Source organism: Hipposideros armiger, unplaced genomic scaffold, assembly GCF_001890085.2.
Source record: "Hipposideros armiger isolate ML-2016 unplaced genomic scaffold, ASM189008v1 scaffold_58, whole genome shotgun sequence".
Lineage (NCBI taxonomy): Eukaryota > Metazoa > Chordata > Mammalia > Chiroptera > Hipposideridae > Hipposideros > Hipposideros armiger.
The window spans coordinates 3672820-3697617 of NW_017731408.1; the positions used below are offsets into that span (position 1 = coordinate 3672820).

Below are 24798 nucleotides of genomic sequence, written 5' to 3' on the forward strand. Positions count from 1 at the left end.
TTTGACAAGTGAATGAGAATCAAAGGAAACAAAGGATATGAAGTTAGTCTTAATGGTAACCATTCTCTGATTCAGAGGATTTCGTTAGTGCTACACCAAGTCTGTATTATAGCAGTTTTTAACTGACTCTTTTATTTAAAAGGTCAGAATCATGAAATCATACTCTTTCTTTTGTTTTCCAGATCTGCTAAGATCTTCCATAGTTCTTCACCCAGGCTGTGGTTTACAACCCATTTATCACTAGTGGAAGGTAGTTTCGGGGGCAGATTTTCTAGGAGTCAGTTTACATTTCGCTGTCGACACTGAGCTGAATTTCAGATACAGCGTATTGGTTTTGGGAGACACTGGTAGATTCTCAGGATAATTTAAAGATTTGTTTCAAACCAGTTTTTAAAGGTGAATATATAAAATTCTTTATTGCCAAAACTGAGTAAATAAAGTAGGGTCACTATGGTACAGTGGTAATAACTTGAAATGTTTTTGAATAAAAATAGACATTACCTCTAATGAAATTCTTTCAGTTCAGTAATTAGTGATTCTTGCTATGGCAGGCAAGAGGGACTGCCGAGAGGGACATATAGATCAATTAGGAGTTCCTGTCCTCTAGGACCTCACAGTCGTGTGAGACACACATGTCAACAGATCATTGCAATATGGTGTGATACGTGCAGGACCAGTGAAGATGGTGGTACAAAAGAGGGTGATAGTTAATTCTGCTGAGGAAAGTCTTTACAGTTAAGGAAGGAGACAGTTACATGTTGGTTCTGGAAACATGTGGGAGTTCATAAGGGAGTTAGGGTGAGAGGAATTCTGGGTACAGAAACCAGTATATTAAGGCAATATAATACAGGGGTTCAAGAGAGTGGATTCTAGATTCAAATCCAACCTTTTTCACTTACTAGAAACCTCTTGTACCTCTGTTTTCTCATCTGTAAAATGTAATCGTGACAATTAAATGTGTTCTGTGTAACTGCTTGCAGCAATGACTAATACACAGTAAAGGCTTTAGCTTTTGTTACTATAGGCAGACCCCTGGTGTGTGTAGAAGTACATCCTGTGTGAGAGGATCTTGCGTTGTTTTGTACCACTCGGTTGTGTGAGGGGTGAATGACCCCTAGCTAGATCGGTAGGCAGATGCTGACAATGAAGGGCTCTGTGTAGCTATGCTGACGGATTTTGAGTAGGGAAGTGAGAGAATAAGAGCCTTATTTTAGAAAGATGGTTCTGTTGGCTGTAAGGCTACTCCTCCCCCAGGAGTGTGCACTGTGAAATTGTCTTGCTAGGAGAGCATGAAGTCCTAAACCAAGACACTGGCCCAAGGATTGGGGATAATAGACAGACTGGGGAGTTTAGGAGGTAGAATGGTCTGTGGAACACACTGGGAAACACACCTTTATGGGTGTGTCTCAGCAGATAAAACTACTTATTGCCCTAGACTACTTATCCCCAGAGCTGATATATATTCTGTGTTGCTACCAGAAATAGTCTTGCCAGTTGGCAAATTACATCCCAACATGTTCAAAGCTCTACTGATTAAATATACCTGTGTGGAGTCTCTCCAAGAGCTCACCCATAATTCCTTACCCATAATAACCCCTCCATTACAAGGCACTGAAGTGTCGTGGTCAGCTTTCTATTAGTGTATGTATAGTGCCTGCTTTATGGACGATCCATCTGTTCCCTGTATCCATTGAGAATACTTTAGATTTGTATCTTTGAGATGACATTTGCAAGTGAGAACTTTTCAAGCTACAAAAACTACATATTGTAATATTTTTAAATATTGACATTTACATTTTTCTTTAATAAATTTCAAAAGTATTCACTGTAGAAAAGAGAATAAAGAAAATGGTTTAAAGTGTTTGTAATCCCATCATTTAAAACTAATTACTGTTGATATTTTGGTGTATTTTATTTCTTTTTTATATGCATGCATCAAGATATTTTCAGTCACAAATAATGGAGAAGTAGATCCATGGTGGCTTAAATAATAGGGGTTCTTTATCTTACGTAAGAAGTTTGGAGGTGTGGGCTCTTTCAGGATTGGTTAATCTCACCACGTATTGGTATCAGAGGTCTGGACCGGCTTCTCTGACATTTTTTTGGCTTTCCCTTTTTGGATGCGAGTAGGTACTACAGCCCCTATATCTACCCATGACAATGTCCAAAGCGAGAAGAAATATGGACTTTCTTCTTGTATATCCCCCTCTCTTTTTATCCATCAGGAAAATCTCAGAATGTCCCCTTCTCCAAGTAGGCTTCCCCTTATGTCTCATTGGCCAGGTCTGCAGTATAAGTATATGCTCACACGGGAAGGGTAAGCCATCTTAGCTCACCCTCTGAGACCTGGAAGGGACCCATTCTCTCTGAGCACATTTCCATCCCAATCTGAACAAAGTTGGAGTTCAGTTTACAAATAAAGGCTTTAAAGAGGCAACTGTCAGGGTCTGCAAAATTTTAGCTGTATGCACTTAAAAGTTCTTTAAGTTGAATGTTTTTATTACTTCTCTCTTATCGTCTTAGATAATCAAGAGTTAAATATATGTTTGTTGAAATTGATTGACTCAAAAATTGGGGGTGGGTGATAGATAGGGGAAGTATATAAACTAAGTAATTTTATTGGTAAATAATTTGAAATAATGCAAGATTATAATAATATTACAACTGTGAAACTTGTAAGAAGTTTTACAATAGGACTTAAGAAATTTATTTTTTATATTTGTGTGTTTGTTTTGCTTCTGTAGTAGTTAGCTTTGGACTAGGCTTCTAAACTTTCCTCCAGGAATTACTCCCTCTTGCTATTTGGAGCTGCTTGCTGGATGAGTTTGAGAAGCCTGACTTTGGAACTATAGAATTCTCTTTACCATGCCCAAAACACTCTTTTGTGTTTTATATGTTATAGGTTTGTCACAAATATTCTTCATAACTAAATTTTCTCCCCAAATCAACCAACCTGGAAAAGATTTAATTCACCAACAACTAGACCTACAATTTTGATGTCACACCACCAGGTGGTGGCAGTGTCCAAATCATATGTATCCTTGATTTCCTGGGGTAGCCCTACTTTCAGTTCATTTGGCTTGTTTTTCCCTCAAAAAAGCATATCAATATTTTACACATTTTAATATTTCAATATTCCTAATGTCTCTGGCTGCCTTATGTGTTTAGAGGTTTCACAAAAATAGCCCTGTTAGTTGAGTGCTTTTTTTGTTGAAAATATGGTTCTCACTTGACCAAAGGACGTGGTTCAAACACCCAGGCCTGCATTTCATCAGATTCAAGTATAGGGTTTTATTCAGGTTCCCTAGTATTCATATTTATTTATAACCATAAATTTCCTACACTATAACTCTTTTGAAAAATAGCTTTTGATTAGATGCAAAACAACCTCAATTTTAAATTTTGTTAATTATTTTTTATAACTATGTGCCTTTCATCTTTTCAGTAATTTTTAACCCTTATGCTTGCAGCAAATCTTAGTTTGTTTGGATGCTCTCAACTCTTGAGTTAGTTTACCATCCGAATGGGTTAGATTGTTCTCTTCACTCTGCTAAAGCTATTGGGTTGTCAGAAAAGTCATGACGTATTTTGTCTATGTTTTTCAAAGAACAAAGATCAGTCAATCATATATTTTCCATTTTGTTCGGTAACCTTTTGCCATCTTTCAGTGAGCTTCATAATTCCTTGTTCATAGAAGGACCTGTCTTTATTTGTGAAAAACTGAACAAGGTGCTGATTTGCAGCCTCATCTGAATTGAACGTTATACCACACAAGGAGTTTTGAAGAGAGCGAAACAAGTGGAAGTCTGATGGCACAAGGTCAGGCGAGTATGGTGGGTGTGGCAACACATCCCATCCAAGCTCCAGTAATTTTTGATGGGTGATCAAACTTGTGTGTGGTCTTGCGTTGTCGCGATGGAACACAACTCCTTTACAATTAACAAGCTCTGGAAGTTTCTGGATGATAGATTTGTTCAAACTGTCCAATTGCCGACACTACACATTCAAATTGATTGTTTGGTTCCTTGGTAGGAGCTCAAAAAACACGACACCTTTAAAATCCCACCACAGTGATGAATGTCTGCTTTCGATGTCGTTTGAGGCGAATTATCACGGCAGGACCAAGACCATTTGCACACCACATTGTTGTAAACAATCCACTTCTCATCACCAGTTATCAGTCGCTTCAAAACAGGATCGTTTTCCTCAAGTTTAATGAGCATATGGCAGATGTTTATACGCACCATCAAATGAACTTCTTTGAGTTCGTGCAGAACCCAAATATCAAGCGTGCTTACATATCCCAGCTTCTTCAGATGGTCATAAACACTTGAATGATGGATGTTCAGTGTTTCTACAATCTCTTGTGTCATGTAACTTGGGTTTGACTTGATCAATGCCTTTATTTTGTCATCAACCTCAGTGGGCCTCCCTGACTGAGGATCGTCATTGAGATGAAAATCACTGGCACTGAATTTCGTGAACCATCGTTGACACTGACATTCTAGAGCATTGTCACCGTAAACTTTATGCAACTTTTCACAAGCTTGAGGTGTATTCTTCCCTGTATGGAAGTAAAACAGTGAAATATGGCAAAAATGCACAGTTTGGTCTTCCATCTTAAACTTGTAAAATCTCCAAAACTCAACCAAATTGCTCAGTTTTTATTTAGAATGAAGCTAGAACTTGCAGCTGTCAAATGACATAGCAATAACAGATGCGAATGACTCTAGTACTTCCAAAAATGAACTAGTGCATCTGTCGCAAACATGCATCATGACTTTTCCGACAACCCAATATTTAGGATGCAGAAGAGAAAGCATTAATTTGTCTTTCTAATCTTCTGAAATCCAAGCTTTCTTTTTTTTAAATTATTATTTATTTTTATTTTTATTGGGGAATTGGGGGATGGGAACAGTGCTGGGGAATTGGGGGAAGGGGAACAGACAAGTTGCTGTCTTTCTGTTCTTCAGTCTAGTTGTGGAGGACGTTGCTTCACTGGCCCAAGTTGGCACCATCATTGAGCTCTTCCCGGGCGAGGCAGATCAGTCGCCGGCTTCTGAATGGCCGCTCACTGCAGTTGCTGGCCGCTCATGCTGGCTGCTGGCTACACACGGTAGCCCATGGCAACCCACTGCAGCAGGGGCTGCAGCCCACACCAACGCCGGCGACTCATGGCAACCAAGCTCCAGGTTGAGCTGTTGTTCAGCATCTTAGCTGTAGAGGGCAGTGTCACTGGCCCTCATATGTGGGATCTGAACCGGGGCCCTCTGGCATCCCAAGCCAGCTCTTAACCAACGTGCCACACTCGGCCAGCCCAAATCCAAGCTTTCTTGAATCTTTCTGCTATACGAGGCAGAGGCAAAAATAGACAAAGAAGAAAGAGCATTATTCTCTTATAAAGATAAAAAAGACTTTATGGGCAAGTACTTAAAATTAATCACTTTCTCAGCACTATTATTTATGACTTTTTCTTTAGCTTCATAAAGTTAATGTGAAGTTTATTATAAACTGGCCTAAATAGAAATTTAAAACTTTAAATTTAAATTAATTCTATTTAAGTTCAATAGAAATTTGAGCTCAAGCCCTTGAACTGATGCTTTTTAGCAAGTAATTTATTGTATTTTAGATTGGTGGCTTCTAATGAAACTAAATTACTTAAAGAAATTGAATAGCTTATTGGATCAAAACATTTTAAGTAGTATTTAAGTAACATTTTCATTAGAAATTTCAATAGTGGGTAATCTTAATCCTCCTAAGAAGTTTTGGAAATCTTAGGAGTAAAATGTGAGCGTATTACTTCCCAGTGCTCTTGAAAGGCAATAGGAAAATAAGCACTTATGTAAAAATAATTTTAGCATCTATGTAGTCTATTGGTAGATTCTGTGAGTTATTATAATATATAACAGTAAGAAACTGGCCAATAACCCTGGAAGTTGTTGGGTACATGAGTGTCCCCGTGGACCACATGTGAGCCACACTCAAAAGACAGAACAAGAGCCCACCTGGAACTATGTTAAATTCTGTCCCTGAGGGTATTGAAACCTAACACTAAGAGCCTGTGTGGAATGAATCTCTGAAAAACCAGGCTGGAAGAGAGTCGGGGCAAGCTGGGTAAGGGGGGTGGTGAGGGGTGGAATGCCGTGTAGCCCCCAGAGGAATAGAATGTGTCTTCTGTATCCTGGGGGTTATAGTTAGGGGGGCCCAACAGGGAAGCCTACAAAGAACCCTGGAGCATATCCATGCAAGGATTCAGCTTAAACATCTGTCAGGCCCCTGGAGCAGTGAGGCATCTTAACAACAGCACCTAAGTGTGATATTTCCTATCTCCTTTACCTGTTGTCTCTCCCCTTCTCCAGGCCTTGGGAGAGATGGGAGACAGGAAACAGAACTGGAGTCATTGGGCTGGAGGGAGAACAGAAGCTCAAAACCAGGACAGAGAAAAGGAGAGTGTGCCCTGTTTACAAAAGACCCACCACAGCCAGCTGTTGCTGAAAAGGGGAGAAGTCTTACTTTTAAATCAAGATTTGAGTGTCGATTTTCATGTTAGACATTCTCATTTCTAAATCTAGGCTTTGCTTGACAACTTAAAATAATTGTAGGTCTTGATTGAGTAGCCAAAAATCAAGTTATGGGATTCCCAGCTCTACCCAGTGGCAGAGGAAGTACTTCCCTCACTGATCTGTTTTTAAATTAGCAGTTAGAGGGAGGAATTAAGTTGCTTCTATGGTTTTACTGCAAAATATGTATAGGTTATTTCTTAACACAAAAATATTAATACAAATCTGCTCATCTTTATACTTCTAAGTCTCCCCTTGATTTAAAAAAATCTACTTATTAAAGAAACCATTGTTGTTCCAAATAATTTTAGCATTGCCCTTCCAAGTGGATTTTGGATTTCCTTCTCAGATAGATGGGTTTCTTAACAGAGATTTCCTGTTAAGAAATGGCAGACATAATTCCTATTTATTTTCACTAGTGTCAGGGGTCCTGTTACTAAGAAAGAATAGGTGTTGGTAGACAATTAGTAGCCTCTACTGCTTCGCGCTCATCGCTGAGTTTGTCGTATTAGATAGAACTTGGCTCTCATGTCTGAAGAGTCTATAATCCTCCATAATTTTGTATCTAACTTCCTTCACTGAATCAATTGGATTTTGCATGTCTTTGGCTTTCAAAATATCTAAATGACTTCTAATTGGATTCTGCATAAGACTTTAACTATACAGTATCATATCTTCTAAGATTCATTCTCATGACACCATAAAGCTTCTGTTGGACCTTTTTCTATTTTCCATATCTCTTGACTACTTCTCATATTTTTATCACTTCCTAGAAATTAAATATAGTCCAGTTTAAAATAATTTGGTTTTAAATATTTCAGTTTCAAATCTCCTACCTTTTTTCCTTGTAATTTCTTTAGTTTTCTACATCTCTTGTTTTACTGGAATCTTATTGAGCATGTTCCTGATATTTTTAGTTGAAGGAATGCCAGTCTGTTGTTTTTTGTGCACCGCTATGATTCTAACAGTTGATTTCTTCACATTGTAATTTTTGATTATTTGGATCTTATCTTCAGCAGGTATTATGTGTGAGTGTCTGAGTTTTTTGGGTTCACAAGCATGCACTTACTGAGTCGCTTCAGTTTCTCTTTATGTTGCTTTCTTAATGGGATTCCCACACTTTTCCTGTGTCCATTATTTAGGATTTCTGGTGTAGTTTTCTCATTTCCAGGTTCTTAAATGTGTTCCACAGGGTTGGATTGCTGGAAATTTGATTTCCTGGCTAAATGGAGTGCTAATCTGCTGTATTTTTACTAGCTTCACAGAGCATTATCTTTTAATAATCACTGTCTCACAAAGAAAAATAATTTAATTCAAAAATATTCAACACATTCAGTGCTCACTACAGGCCTTGAGTTATTTGTTACTATATTAATTTAGTGAAAAGATTTGAGCCTATAGTATTGTAACTGTCTGTAGTGGACACGTTATAAATGCTTATTAATGAAGAGCTTTTCCTAGCATGTATTACTTGATTCCCACCCACTCATATTCTTGGAGACTTGTTCTGTAACCCAGTATAGAGGAATAAGAATGGTTTTAAATTTGATGTCTTCCAAAATATTTCACAGCTTTTATTGCTGGCCAACACTATATGAAATAGACTATTTTTAAAGCTTTATCCATTTTTAACAGTTAAAATGTTTACTGTGGTAATGGCAGAAAAACCAAGTCTACTTGGTATAAATAATAAAGCTGAGATTGATTTAATGGCTCATTTAAATGAAAACTTTTCAAAAGTAGAGCATTCCTCAGGCATCATTTTGTCAAGATTCAGACTGTGTTTCCCTGCATTTATCTTGGTTTTCCCTTTTCTGTGATGTTCATGTCCTCAAGTTGGTTTTCTTCATAGTTTTAAGATGGCTGCCAGCAGTAATTTGGGATATCTGCTTCTTGTAGCTATGGAGTTTAGAATCTCCAGAGGGCAGGAGAGAGTTGTTTCCACAACCACTGAACAAAATACTTTGACTTTATTTTGATTCAATACCATTTGAACTCAACCACAGTGGCAAAGAGCATTCCATACGTTGATAGACTTACACCTGGGGTCATTGCTTATCCCTCAGCACCAAAAACAGCATTGAACTCCAACAAGGAATGAGCAAGGCTTACATGAAGAAAACTACCAAACTCTCCTGACAAACAGGAAAGAACTCTTAAATAAATGGAACAACACATTAAAGAATGAGAGAACTCAACTAAAATCAACTTATGTCTATATAGCTAATGTTATGGTAACCAAAATCCCACTAGATTTTTATGGATGATTCTCAAGTTCATGTGTTAGAGGAACTGCAAGAAGAACCAAGAAAGTATTAAAAAGGAAGAACAATGAAGTGGGATTTTCACTATCAGATATCAAAAATATAAGGTTATAGTAATTAAAACTTGCTATTTGTGTAAGAATATACAAACAGATAAGTAAAGCAGTATAGGGAAGCTATAAGCAGGATCATGTATACTTATTTACTTTATGATAAAGATGCCATACTTTATCGATTCAGTGGAGAAAAGACAGACTATTCAATGAGTTATAGGGATAATTGGATATCCATTGAAATTAATGAAGTTAGGTCTTTAATTCACACCATTTCCAAAATAAACCAGAGGCCTTTTAAAATGGAAAAGATCAAAAGAATATTCTACAAATAGTAGAAGGAAACTATTTGTACAGTATTAGTTTGACAGGCTTTTCTAAGCAAGATGCTGAATCTGGAAGCCAAAAGATGGATTCATTTGCATAAAAGTTAACACTTGTGCATTGTGGGCCGGCTGAGCGGCTCAGGTGGTTAAGAGCTCGCTCAAGAGTGCGAGCTCTAAGCAACAACGGTTCGATTCCCGGCCTGAGCTGAGCTGCCAACAGGTGGCAGAATGGCTCAGCTAAAAAAAAAAAAAACTTGTACATTGAAAGACAACATTAAAAGTTAAACATTTATAACCAAGTAATTACCACTTACTACATATAAGTAGTTCCTAAAAGTATAAGAGAAAAGAGTAGATAGTGCCATAAAATAATGGTCAAAAGGTACTATCAAACAAATCATTGAAGAAATACACATGATCAATTGATATATGAAAGGTGCCAAATCTCAATAATCAAAAACATACAAATTAAAACAATAACAGGATGTCATTTTTCATCGATCAGATTATCAATTTTTTAAACTATTACCAGTTTCCACTTTTGGGAAAACCTGCAGGGAATAAGCCTGTTATGTACTGTCGGTGAAGGGCGAAACGACTAAAAGTTCAACTTTCACTTTACACCCATTAGGATGGCTGTTATTAAAAAAAAGAAAAGAAAAAATTATAAATAACAAGTGTTGGAGAAATCGAACTCTTATGCATTGCTGGTGGGAATGTAAAATGGTGAAGCTACTGTGGAAAAACAGTATGGTAGTTCCTCAAAGTTAAACATAGAATTACCATATGATCCAGCAGTTCCACTTTGAGGCATATACCCAGGGAAGGGATTCAGACACTTGTATACCAATGTTCATATCATCATTATTACCAGTAGCTAAAAGATAGAAACAATGCAAGGGCCGGCCGAGTGGCTCAGTTGGTTAAGAGCTCGCTCAAGAGCACGAACTCTGAGCAACAGGGTTGCCGGATCAATTCCCGGCCCTCTAGCTGAGCTGCCGCTGAGCTGCCAACAGGTAGCAAGCAGGATGGCTCAGCTTAAAAAAAAAAAGATAGAAACAATGCAATGCCCATCGACAGATAAATGGATTTTATAAAAAACATGTTATATACCTACCATGGAATATTTATTATTCAGCCATAAAAAGGAATGAAATTATGATGCAAGCCACAACATGGATGAACCTTGAAAACATTTTGACAAGTGAAATAAGCCAGACACAGAAGAACAAATATGGTATGAGTCCTCTTATAGGAAGTACTTCGAATAGGCAAATTCATAGCGCTAGGAAACAGAATGCAGGTACCGGGGGCTGCATGGAGAGAGGACTGGGGAGCTGCTCTAACGGGCAAAGCTTCTCTTTGGGACGATGGGAACGAGTTATACGGGAACTCTTTGTACCTTCAAGCCAGTGTTGCTGTGAACCTAAAGCTGCCCTAAAAGATAAATGTATTTTTAAAAATTAAGTAGATTTACATACATATGTCGACATGGAAATTTCTCTGAAAAAAGTTCAGTCGCAGAACATTATGTAAAGGATAATCCCATATGTGTTTTGAAATGTTCTGTGTGTTGATCTATATCTAAATATAAAGCAAAGGAATAGGACAGGAAGGATGCCCACTAGACTTTATAGGCGTCACGTCTGGGGAGGGGTTTGTGGGGGAGGCACACAGGTGGGGAGCTAAAGGGGACTTGAAGTACTTCTGCATTTGGGTCTCTTAAAACAATACTCATTTTAATCTCTTGAGAGTACATTAATGTGTTGCTTATAATGGGAAAACAATTTTTTAAATAATAGTTATATATGCTCATTATATAGAAAATTTTAAAGTGTGTTCCACAATATAGAGATAAACGTTTTAAAAATTTTGTATGTTTTTTTTGTCAGGTAGGCTCTCAAATATATTGACAGTTTTGTTTCCACCTTTTAAAAGCTCTATTCTCTGAGTATTTTAGTATTGTTACAAATTCTTCCAAAACATTTCCTTTGGCTACATAATTATGACACATCTATATCATGAAATATTAATTTAACATTTTTGTATTAAGATAATTACATGGCTCTCATCTTTATAAATATATCTTTATAATGTTTATTGTTTCCTTATGATTGACTCCTACATGGACTATTGCCTTAAAAGATAAATTTTAAAGTTTTAGATACTCTTTAACAAGACTTTTTAAACATACAAAATTTTAAATGATCCTGACTTTTTTCAACGGAAAACAAACGACATAGAACCTATTTTCCATAACATTGTACATGGATTTTGATAACACAATAGACAGATCTGGATTCTCTTGCTGTTACTTCTTTTTCCCCTCTCTGTTCCTTGACATTCTTTCCCACCTATGAAAACTCTGTATTCCTTCACTAATGCTTTGATTTTTTCTTTTTTTAATTTCTAAAAAGGAGCAAATCAGAATTCCAGAGCAGCCAGCTTGAATCAATCTTTCTGTTCCTTTTATGAATAGGCAGTTCCTCCAGGCAACGAATTAGCCCTTGAGAAAACATTGGCATTATGTTTCTCAACCCCGAGTGTCTGTATAGGTGGCCTGGAATGCATTAAAGAGAAGCATTGTGTCAGATCCTCAAATCTAAAGATGAAATCCTGCTCTTACTAATTATAGTACTTTTTGTTGGTGCTGCTGCTGCTGCTGTTTTGTTCTGAGCTGGAAATGGATTTGAATCAGTGTATAGTTGGTTCTTGTTTCATGTTATGATATGTGTCAGGCGAGTTTGCTCTTTAAAGGAATCCTATGGTGAATGAATACCTTTCTTGAATATAGAGTCATCACTCCTTTTTCTAATTTTGTAAATGTGGAGTTTTAAAATTTCTTCTAGTGACAGAAATATTAAGATATTTTGTTTCAAGTTCAGGTTCCAATATTTAGCAGTATTTAATTTTTGTTGATGAACTAGCTGTTAGCCTCTCATATTAATATCTTCTGTATTTAGTTGGGTTTGTTGTCACAACAGGTTTTGTTTAGATCAGTACTCAAAAGTGTTCTGACTCTTACCAGAAGTGTCAGAATCACCATAACCTGGGAATATGTTAGAAATGCAAATTATTAGGCTCCCCCCACCCCAGACCTACTGTTCAGAAACTGGGAGGTGGAGCCCAGAAAACTGTGTTTTAACAAGCCCTTCAGGTGATTCTGATACATGCTAAAGTTTGAGAACTACTGGTTTAGATACCGTGTTTTGCTGAAAATAAGACCTAACTGGAAAGTAAGCCCTAGCATTATTTTTCAGGATGTGCGTAATATAAGCCCTACCCCAAACATAAGCCCCAGGTAAGATCGTCAGCCAGACTTGACTGTTTGAATAAATGTAGATTTTTGTACATGAATAATTGAATCAATGTAGATTGTTGGAGCAAAAATTAATATAAGACCCAGTCTTATTTTGGGGGAAACACGGTAGTAGCTATACAGTGGCTGAAAATATCAGCTCTTATCACTTGAAGCCTGGGTTTGGTTTAATTCCAAAGTACATGTTAGGAACTATAGCAGTCTTGCTTCTAAAGGATGTGTAGATGAAAAACTGATAGCAAGGGCCGCCTCACACGAGTTGCTTTCATTGTTTCCAGTAGTTGAGATTTTAAGAACTAAACAGAGAGCCAAGAATACTTCACTATTGAGCTGAACCAGACTGTTTCAGTACTTAGGATAATCAGCAGAAACTTCTCTTTTGATAACATCATTTAGATTGTGCCTCCCTTCATTACTCAGGTACTAAAAATGACAAATCATGAAATCACATTTAAAATACATAAGGTTATTTTTAGAGTTAAGGAATTGCTGAACTAGCTCTCTTTCAAGTGCTTTTAAGTTGTAAGTAATTACAAGCAGACATACAATACCTGGAAGATACTTCATTAATATAATTAAGATATATATCCATTAATTATTGACTTATTTTTATATAATTATTAACTTTTTGGATAACATCTACCTATCTAGTTATTTTAAAAACATTTTTAATGAAAAAAATGTAGTACTAATATGTATATGTGTTTTTTCTTTGGAAAAGTCTCTATTCCTGAATTAAAATGTTACATGTATTAATTAATTATTTCAAGTGGATCCTTCAGGGTGGAATATTAACTTTGTAAACATAGTGTTATTTTATAAATGGAAACCCTTATTTTAAAGAACTCTATCTCCTTGATAAATTTAGGGCTTTAAAGTTTATTTTGGCTCTTAAATCTACAGAAGTTTTTTTGTTTTTTAACTTAGGAAGATAATTACTCTCAGGAAGAGGTGTAACTGGTTTGGGGGTGGTGCCTGGGCATCAGAGACAGATCTTGTTTGTGCTATGGATTAGAATCAGCGATGAGACAACCATTAGGTGACGGCTGACAATGCTTCCTTCATGCATATGGAGAAGTAGAAGATTTCCTAAAGCTAGGGTAAAACTACCAACTTTTTGAAGATACTGTTTTTTTATTTTTAAGCAAAAAAGAGCATCTGACTATTATTTGCCCTTTACATATAACTAGGTCATATTGTGATAGGTCAGTTTCATATAATCAACCAAAAGAGACCATTCATCCAATCGTTATTTTCTAAATGTTCGTAAATCACGAATGAAGGAGGAGTGCAGTATATTTTAAGAAGGCCCTCACCCAATCACGTGAGACTGCGATGTCGGACTAGTTTATAGCAACAGATGTGGTGGAGAATTTAGTATTGGGAATTTCCTGTCATGGGCCCAGGTCAGATTTAAAAAGTTAAGAAGGGGAGGCAGTATGCTGACATTAACAGGTCCTTTTTGGTGTGGGCCCAGCCACATGCTAATGAATATTCTATATCTATAATCTCTTTATGCTGGTATTATTTAATCCATTCCCACATATAATTTACTACTCTCTAAGCTCAGTAAAATGCTTAAGCTGATCACTTTTAAGGTGCCTACAACATGCGTAAAATTAGCCACAGGCTACTAGATTTTTTCTTCTCTGAGAACTTAGTATATAAAGTATCAATTCCTCATGAAGTATCTTATTTAAGAATAATAAGTTATGCATGCATTTTTGACTCTATGTTAATGAAACAGGTCACAATACTACAAGCATATAAGAAATAATCTAGAGTGTTTTGTGTTTTTTTTGGGTTTTTTTTGTTTTTTTTAAAGATTTTTATTGGGGAATTGGGGAAGGTTGGGAACAGCGCTGGGGAATTGGGGGAAGGGGAACAGACAAGTTGCTGTCCTTTTTGTTCTTCAGTCTAGTTGTGGAGGACGTTGCTTCACTGGCCCAAGTTGGCACCATCATTGCACTCTACCCGGGCAAGGCACATCAGTCGTTTGCTTCTGGACGGCCGCTCACTGCGGCTGCTGGCCGCTCACGCTGGCTGCTGGCTACACACGGCAGCCCATGGCAACCCACTGCCACAGGGGCTGCAGCCTACGCCGTCGCCGACGACCCAAGGCAGCCCAGCTCCAGGTTGAGCTGTTGTTCAGCATCTTAGCTGTAGAGGGCAGTGTCACTGGCCCTCATATGTGGGATCCGAACCGGGGCCCTCTGGCATCCCAAGCCAGTTCTTAACCATCGCGCCACTCGGCCGGTCCAATCTAGAGTGTTTTGAAAAGACTAGTCAGAAGCAAAGTGAAATTCGAAGAGAATTTATATAGAACAGATTTTGAATTTTCAGTCAGTTTTTAAATCACATACCTCAGGTTTTTTGGGATGGGGGTGGGGAACCTGATAAATGAAGACTAGAAAAGGTTAAGAGCATATTGGTCATTTTTCTGCTTAGGATAGGAAGAAATCTTTTTAAACTTTTTTTATTTCAGTCTGCCCTAATGATTTATGGTTCTTGATTTTTTCGAATTGAGGTTACTTTCCAGTATAGTCTTTGACCTTTTTTTTACATTGACTTGGGCTAAAGACAAATCTCATTTTGTCATTTTTGACTCGTAAACTTTATGTTTAGCAAATTTATCTTAGCAAGCTATTTTATTTGTTTTAATTCTCTAGTTATCTGAGGGGAACCAAAAGCACGAAAACCTGCAGAAAAGCATCGAGAAAGCTAAAATTGGCCGACATGAAACGGTAAGTTTGTGTCTGTAGATTCTTTAATAATGTCAATTCTAAATAGAAGAATAAGGACATAGAGCTTCCTGTGAAGAGTTTGCCATTCCCACTGGAAGAGAAGGGAGTCCAGCAAAGGACGTGAAGATTTGCCCTGGTAGGATTCTCTAACTGGGAATCGAGATTTATGATTATTGTATTGTGCATATGGCAGCACATCATAGAGCCATAAACTCAGGAGCCAGACTGCCTGGCTTGAAAAGTCTCCTAAACTCCTGTTCTCAGCTTTCTCAGTTGTAAAATAGGGAATAATAAAATCTACCTCATTTGGTTATTGTGTGGATTAAACTAATATTGGCAAAGCACTTAAAAGAGAACCTGGCACAAGGTAAGCCCTATATAAATGTTTGCGTACACTCTTAAGAGCCATTTTTTTGAAGTCTTGGCGCAGAACAAATTGAACACCATCAACGTAGTATCTATCCTGTGGCCTTGTAATATTTCTAAATTGTTTAAGTGAGCATTGACCTACTCTTTATTTTCCAAAGTGCAGTGTTCTCTATAGTATTATGTTAGAGGTTTTTAAAAATCACTGTCCTCTCTAGTTTCATCATTATCTCAGGTGTTGTGGGTTGATGACTTGAGAAAACATTGAAGAGTAACAGGAACCACTAAGCATTCTGTCTAGGTGTCTATTTGTGCCACTTGATTGTGAAAGAGACTCAAAAACGTGTCACACTGTAGAAAAGAATACATGACAGATTTACAGTGGCTTTATGCTTTTCAAAGTTATTTCACATACCTTCTTTCATGTGAATAGTCAGCACAGTCACAGATAGGAATTGAAGAATGGTGATTTCTGAAGAATATTCAAGGGAAGGTAAGTTCTGGGCATAACCTGAAGCTGTTACATTTCTCCTTCGATTGATAGTAGCAATTACTACTTCTTTATTTGATCCTCTTTTTCCTTAACATTGGCAATGACATATAGAAGCACTTTCAACTAATGGTGACCTACCCATGCCCACAAGTTGTGAGCCAGTCTTCAGAGTGTTACCCAGTGCCCTGGAACCATTGAAATGAGGAAAAAACCAGTAGCAAACCTATTTGATGCCTGCAGCTATCAGAAGAATATGGTAGTTGAGAATGGCTTCTAAGAAAGATGAACCCTTGTGTTCATCCTGAGTTCACCAATCAGGATTTTTCAGAAATACTTAGGCCTCATCTACTAAATATTATTCAAGGTGATGATCATGCAGGTGCGGATGATGATGATGAAGAAGAAATAGCGAACATAAGTATTCTGCCTACTATGAGCCAGGCAGAATACTGTTCCAAACACGTTTTTTTTTTTTTTTTTTGAATCCTGCCAACAGTCCTAGGAGGCCGTTGCTATTACTGTCTCCATTTTTACATTTGAGTCACTGAAGGCACAAAGAGATGAAGTAATGTGGCAAAGGTCTCAGTGCTAGTAATAGTCTGAGGTGGCGCCCACTTGAGGGTTTCTGGAACTATCATCGCACCACGGATATTTACCACTTTGCTTCCCCCGCCTTCATTAGCTTTTTCTCCTCTCATTCTTCATTGTGGAGCATGTATAATATGAATGTGGATGGCAAATAATGACCATCTTATACTGTAGTTATTTTAAAATCTCTCCTGAGCTGTGCTAATACGGTATACACTAATCATATGTGGCTGTTTACATTTAAATTAAACACAATTAAATTCAGTGTTTCGGTGCCAATAGCCACATTTCCTGTACTCAGCCACTTGTGGCTAATGTTTTCTGCATTGGAGAACACAGGTCTGGGACATTTTTCTTATTACAGAGTCCTGTTGGACTGTGCAGCTTCAGGGCATGCTGCTCTGTACAAGCATTCACTTGTACAAATGCTAACAAAGAGCTTTCTTCGCTACGGAACCAGAGAAGAGTTAAAGCAAAAAATAGAAAAATACAAATACAGAAACACAAGCTAGCAAGGGCCCTTACACAAGTGTTATTAGCAGCATGAACTACTTGGTTTTGCCTCAGACTTATCCTATAATTCTGTACCATAACCTTTGCTAATGTTTGATTTTAGTTTGGACCTATTTTTCAGGTTTTACACATATGAATTGAATACCTGTAGCACTATGACTTCTACCTGCTAGAACTATGGCTAGAAATTTCAAATGGTATTTGTTGGATCATATTGTGCTTAAAAGCTGTATTCTTTAGCATTAAAGGAAAGAGATGGGAGGCCACAGCTATAATTCTGTTGTTTCTGATATCTTTAAATATTTTTAAAGGTTGTTAATCCTTAATGGTTGAAAAGTTGTCTAGAACACTTTTAAGAAAAATTATATGATAGATGTTACCATAAATATTACTTATATACTATATATATGTGTGTATATATATACACACACACACACTCTTGTGAAACTACCCAAGAGACAGTCTAATTTTTTTCCTAACATATGATGACATAGTCTTTGAGTTTATACATAATTGGTAACATCTATTTATGAGTATTCCATTCTTCTTATTAATTCCCATTCAGTTAGTCAATATATGTAAAAGATGCTTGAGATGTCAGAGAAAAATAACAATCGAGTTTGTTCTTATACTGTAAATAGATGTATGTGTATATAAAATATTGTCAGAAGCCTAATGCACATCAATTATGAGAAATAAAATGAAAATGTCCATAAATGTATAGTCTTATAACATATGGCATTTTGTTTGTCTTAGTTGTACATAAACTATTTTTGAATGCAGGAAGAGCGAACCATGCTAGCAAAAGAGCTTTCTTCACTTCGAGATCAAAGGGAACAGCTAAAGGCAGAAGTAGAAAAATATAAAGAATGTGACCCACAAGTTGTGGAAGAAATACGTAAGTTTGCATCATATCTTGAGGATTTTTAACTTTGCTAATAAAAGGAGTTTATACTTCTAGTTGCCTGGTAACCATTCCTCATGTTTATGAGAAAATAAAGCCATTAATAGTATTAATGTTTCATTAATATTTTTGTAAAGGAATATTCATGTTAAAGCATGAAACAGTGACAACTTTGAAATTAAGCATTTCAAGAGTAAGGAAGATAGATGGGGTAGAAAAATAAAGACATAAAATATAAGCTTAGGAAACTGAAGAATCAGAGAAGGAGCTAAGTTGGCCCCAGGTTCTAGAGAGAAACCCACCATTATCTTCAAGGAAAAATGATACCGAACAAAAAACAGTTTGACAGTTGCAGAAAATCAGTCTGTGTGTTGACTTGCCTATTGAATATACTAATGATATTTTGCCTTACTTTTAAATCAGAGTCCCTAAAGCTTCATTTTGAATAATTGATATATATTTCTCTAAAGGTAGAAATGTGAATATTTGAGGAAATGAGAGTATATTATGAAAGAAACTATATTTAATTGCTTAGGAAAATATGAATAACTTTCTTGACATTTTTCTGGCTTAGCCTGTCTTTTCATTTAGGGAACTTTTCCAAGTGAAACTTTTAGAAAAACTGATATTATGCCATGAGATTGAAGGCTTTGAGAGAAACTGAAAATATTTGGCACTTTTAAATTGACCTGAGAACAGTTGGATTACAATTAACTTATCCCTTATTGTATTCTTTACAATTTAAAATTTTTAAGCAGTCCAGTGAATGTAATCGAAAGTTAAGCTTGATTTTATAGACAGGCCCCTGCTTTGCACGGCTCCTAGAGGCACTGTTCATGCACATGCAGCAACAGCCTAGATGGTGAGACGTACTGGCCCCGGTTTAGCTGATTACCCAGGGTGGTTTTCAAAGAGAGCTGGAGGCAGAAGAACGCCCGAGCCAGTCACTTGCTGTAAATTAAGTATTTGGGGCAACACGTGAGGTCTTTCACACTGCCCAGAGACTCGTTTATCATCATCCTGAAAAAGAAAGGGCTAACCAAACCCATTGCTACAAAATTAACCACTTTAATCTGGTTTAAAGTTTTCACTAATATGAAATGACCGTCAATGAACACGAGCACATCAAAGCAGCAGGTGACAAGTAGGAGGTTACTACCAGGAAGCTAGGCTTGCTCATGCTTCATCTTTAAAAGGAAACACAGACTGCTTGTTAAAGAGAACATCAAATGTTTTGTGACTTCCCTAGAGCAGCTCAGGAAAGAGCATTAAGAACAGTTTTCTTACCCAGATTTAATACCTTCAGCTGGTTCATTTTCAGGATCAGCATGGCTGTGCCCTATAGCAAGCAGTTCATCATGAAAATTCTGGTGTCATGCAGTAAAACAGTACCTAGTCTGATCCTTCACTTATTACTCTTTTTTTTTTAAGATTTTTATTGGGGAATTGGGGGAAGGGGAACAGACAAGTTGCTGTCCTTTTGTTCTACAGTCCAGTTGTGGAGGACATTGCTTCACTGGCCCAAGTTGGCACCATCATTGCGCTCTTCCCTGGCGAGGCAGATAAGTTGCTGGCTTCTGGACTGCCGCTCACGCTGAATGCTGGCTACACACGGTAGCCCATGGCAACCCACTGCAGCAGGGGCTGCAGCCCACACCGTCGCAGGGGACTCACGGCAGCCCAGCTCCAGGTTGAGCTGTTGTTCAGCATCTTAGCTGTAGAGGGTAGTGTCACTGGCCCTCATATGTGGGATCCGAACCGGGGCCCTCTGGTGTCCCAAGCCAGCTTTTAACCAACGCGTTTCTGTCTTCCTTCCTGATTTCAGTTTTGTGTAATTCTTGGACTTTTTCCTTGAAGTGCCAACTCTTTGTTTACCCATTTCATTCTCTTTTCTGTCTAGGACCCCCATCTCTTAGCCATACCCAGTCAAGGTTTCTGCTTTTCCACTTCGTGGTCCCCGTTGTATTGCCACAGCTGTCTCCTGGTTAGATGACCCTGACTGATATCTCTTCTACTTAGGACCTCCCATTTTTACAGTACTTTTAATGGTTTTGATTACTTCTGTCCTCTCAGGAATGACTAAAAGTCTTATTTATGCTCATAAAACTGCTCTGACATATACTGATGGTGATCCTAAGACAGTGGACCATCTTGAAGTGCAGAAAATCAACACGGATAGAGAATTGTGCCAGGCTGATTCATCAAGTGGGAAAGCTTCTGTTTCAGGCGTGTAACTTCAGATGTTACTGTTCCTTGTACCTCTGAATCAAGCAGCAGTTTTAACAAGTACACTGCCTCTTAAAAAGAAAAAAAAAACTTGAAGAAGTTTCAGGGTATATAAAAGGTGATGGATTTTCTGGAGAATAGAGTAGCATAGTTGAGGAAGAAGTTGTAACTACAATTTGATACTGGCTTCCTGAATTCTGCTCTCCATCTTAATTCTTGAATTTAAAAGCTTGGTAATTCCTTTGTGTCTCAACCCAAGGAAAACATACCAATGTGAATGAGTACTATGGGTATGAGGTTTAAGTGAATGAGAAGAAACAGTTTTCTGATTTAGAGTGAGTTAAGAGACTTTATTATTCTTCATCAATATCAGAATGAGATTATCTTTTAATATTTATTAATATTAAATCCACATAAGATGGATCTATATTTGGATCCTATAGAATTTGTAATATTGATTGTGTTACAGATGTATTAATTTTTGACATTGTGCATTTCTGATTGTAATAGGGGAATGAGAGGATAAGTCTTTCCTTCCTGGCTTTGTGCTATTTTTTTTCTTCATTAAAAATATTACCTAGTTTGGGCTGGCAGAGTGGCGCGTTGGTTAAGAGCTGGCTTGGGACGCCAGAGGGTCTCGGTTTGGATCCCACATATGAGGGCCAGTGACACTGCCCTCTACAGCTAAGATACTGAACAACAGCTCAACCTGGAGCTGGGCTGCTGTGAGTCCCCTGCGACGGTGTAGGCTGCAGCCCCTGCTGCAGTGGGTTGCCATGAGCTACCGTGTGTAGCCAGCAGCCACAGTGAACGGCCATCCTGAAGCCGGCGACTGATCTGCCTCACCCGGGAAGAGTGCAATGATGGTGCCAACTTGAGCCAGTGAAGCAACGTCCTCCACAACTAGACTGAAGAACAAAAGGACAGCAACTTGTCTGTTCCCCTTCCCCCAATTCCCCAGCGCTGTTCCCATCCCCCAATTCCCCAATAAAAATCTTTAAAAAAAAAATTACCTAGTTTTATAGAATACATTAATTATAGAAAACTACAACATATTTAATACACAGTAGATATGTAGGATAATTACATTATTCCATAAATGTATTTTAGATTTCAAGGTAGGATATCTTTTTCTATGGAAAGCAGCCAAACTACAATCTGAAGGAAAATAATTGGCAAAGCCTGTATACCTGTAAAAAGAATTTTTAGTCTAACTTCAGTTTATACTTTTATAATGTGCAATTCTTCTGCTTTTAAAATTGAGAACAGCTAATGAATAAAACTTGACTCACATGTGGCACTTCTCCTTCCAGCCAAGACAGAGTAGTAACAGACTGGATTTATCCTTTCACCTAAAAAAAACAAAACCCCAAAATATATAAAATAATGGTTTTTCAAGATAATTGATAATCAGACAACGAAGAACAGTTATTCTTAGAGAAAGGAAACAAAGCCTTCCTACTGTTCCAGCTTATTTTATTGAGTTTCCTGGCTGTTGGCACATGGAAGGAGAACGTGGGCGGAGTCCTGCAGACTCCCTTAGTTGAGGATATGAAACTGAGAATTCAGGGAGCCCAACATGGGTAGAGTTTACAGGCCTGCACACTAAAGAGAGTTAGTTACTCAGAAAGAGAACCATGAATCTCTATTATAGAGGGTTCCCCTCAAGTATTCAATACATGCATGAGAAGAGTACCCAAATCTGGGAAAGAACGTTCTCAACGGATTAGAAGGAACGGTGCCAGGCACCCACATAGGACCAGGAATAGTGCCTATTCTTACCAGCCAGATTGGAAAAATCTGTAACCTACAAGGCATTGGTAGAGTACTCAAGAAGGTCTTGCCTGCTCTCGGCCCACCTAAGAAACCATAAGAGCAAATCTTGAAAGCATCAAATTATTGCAGAGTAACTTTTGGCATTCCAAAACAAAGTGCAAAAATATTTATAGGAGTACAAAATACCTAGCACCCAGCAAAATAAAATTCATAATGTCTGTCATGCAATGAAAGATTATAGGGAATATAAAGAAGTAGGAAAACAAGATCCTTAATAAATATAATCCTTTAGTCAGAACTGACACAAATAGTAGAATTAGAAGACCATAACATTAAAAGTTACTATAAATGTGTTCTATATGTTCAAAAAGTTAAGTAAACACATGGAAGATATAAAAAAGACCCAAGTCAAACTTCAGGAGATGAACACTGCAGTGTCTGAAACAAAAAATACACTGGATTAGATTAACAGCAGATTAAACTCTGCAAAAGAAAGGATTAGTGTATTTGAAGACATAGCAATAAACACTATCCCAAATGAAAGAGAGAAAAAAAAATTAATGAAAATAGCATTCATGAGATGTAGGACAACTTCAAGTGACCTAATTAATATATGTGTGATTGGAGTCCCAGAAAAGTGTATGTTGGGTAGGGAAGAGGGGTTTCTAGGCCAGAAAAATATCTTAAGAAGTAACTATCAGATTAGATAAATATCAGAAATAAAGGCTAATTTTTTTTCAAATTTGATGAAAATATAACCCACAGATTCAAGAAATTTGAATATATTAATAGTAAATGGCAGTGATCTCTATCACTGATTCTAGAGAACTTTTTTAGACTTTAACCTGTACTCACCCCAAATCCCCTTTCCCCATGAGATTTTTGTTTTTAACAGTGCTTTTTGATAATGAAGGATTTCAGCTATCATGTTATTGCAGAACAGATTATACTTGATTAAAGGATTGTGAGTTTCACAAATTGATTTTAATAGGATTTGATTCTTAATAGCATTGGTATAACACCCAGATTACAACAATTAAGCTTATCTTTAATTCTGTCATGGTTTATTTTTAAATAGTTTTTCTGCTGGTAATAGCTATAACCCTTATGTTCTTGTAGACATATGTATTATCTCTTACTCATTTCTCAATTCCTGTAGGAAATATTTATTTTTCATTATTCCGGTTGAATTATTGATATTAAGCAAGTATTATTAGCAAAATTAGTTACAAATATCCGAGAGGTTAGAAGTAAAAGGAATAATTTATAAAAAGTAAATGTTAATTTTAATGTTAATAAATGTTGACCATTACTTGAGAACAGATTAAAATAAATTGTAGTAAAAATTGAGTTCCCACAAAAGTACTTGAAAATAAATCTTAGAAGCACTTAAGAAATTTTCTTAGAAATAAATGCCAGAATTGACAGTAAAAATGGTGATGTAAGGACCTCTGAAAATTGACCCTTCCATGAGAGCTGGCAAAAATTGTCACATCTTTTCCAAAATTGTAGAAATGGACCAAAGATTTGCCTAATCAAGAAAAATGGTTGAATCTCAGCAACAATAGATGTTTTGTGGTGTTTTAACTTGTGGTATTTTAACTTGCCCTTTATTAAACCCATTCTCTCCAGCCTTGAAAAATAACAGCCCTGCATTCCTAGTATCAGAGGGAGCAGAATGGAGCTGCATCTCTTTAAAACCTTCATTCCCAAAGAATTGTCATTATTTGACAACTTGAGCGGTTCTCTGAAAGCCACCAATAGAAAGGGTTGTCTTTATTTAACCTCGCTTGGAGTATGTCCAGTGCTAACAGGCTTACAGACAAGAGTTTTTAACTTTGCAGCTATCTTAGGTGATAAGTAACAGTTAAGGCAAACAGTAGACTAACTAAAAAGTTTAAAAGGAGACGCTGAAAGAGATGTTCACAGGTGCCTTGAAAAGCATATATTCCTGGAAATCTGGAAGGCCACATGCATGCATAGACCTGTGCACGTTCTCAGGAAAGACCTGAGAAGGTTCTAATCTCCTACCTCTTGCTGACCTTTATACTCTGTGCAAGCAGGGAAAGAAGGCTAAGGCAGAGTTTGTAAATTGCCTAGCTGAGTGTTGAAATATGGCCCAACACACACTGGAATGTAAGGAAGGCATTACTCAGTGGGAAATTTATTAACATTTTAATGCCTATGTTAAAAAATATAGAGAGAGGGCCGGCTGAGTGGCTTAGTTGGTTAAAAGTTGGCTTAAGCATGTGAGCTCTGAGCAACAGGGCCACCAGTTCGATTCCCACATGGGCCAGTGATGCTGCGCCCAAGCTGAGCTGTCGCTGAGCTGCCAACAGGTGGCAGGATGGCTCAGCTGGTGTAACAACAAGATTGCCTGTTAGATGGTGGGCTACGCCCACCTGCAACTAAGACTGAACTCGGCACCTTGAGCTGAGCTGCCGCCTGGATAGCTCAATGGATAGGGTGTGTGCTCTTAACAACAAGGCTGCCAGGTTCAACTCCCTCATGGGATGGTCGCTACGCCCACCCACAACTAAGGCTGAACTCGGCACCTTGAGCTGAGCCGCTGCCCGGATGGCTCAGTGGATAGAGCGTGGGCTCTTAACAACAAGGCTGCTGGTTCGACGCCCATGTGGGATGGTGGCTATGCCCCCCCCCCCCCC

At 37.6% G+C, this 24798-nt stretch overlaps 1 protein-coding gene across 5 annotated transcripts in view; it reads left to right on the top strand.

Annotated features, from left to right (window-relative positions):
* MND1 (meiotic nuclear divisions 1) overlaps window positions 1–24798 on the top strand; it is an 81621-nt gene that overhangs the window by 19988 nt on the left and 36835 nt on the right. For 4 of the 5 annotated variants that reach the window (XR_002123859.1, XR_002123860.1, XM_019641166.1 and 1 more), the window contains exons 5-6: window positions 15192–15266; window positions 18010–18124. Coding sequence is in view for 3 of the 5 variants with exons in the window: in XM_019641166.1 (XP_019496711.1) it covers window positions 15192–15266; window positions 18010–18124 (190 nt within the window). In the remaining 2 variants the exon portion in view is untranslated. The remainder of the gene's footprint in view (window positions 1–15191; window positions 15267–18009; window positions 18125–24798) is intronic. The other variant, XM_019641169.1, reaches the window with a different exon arrangement.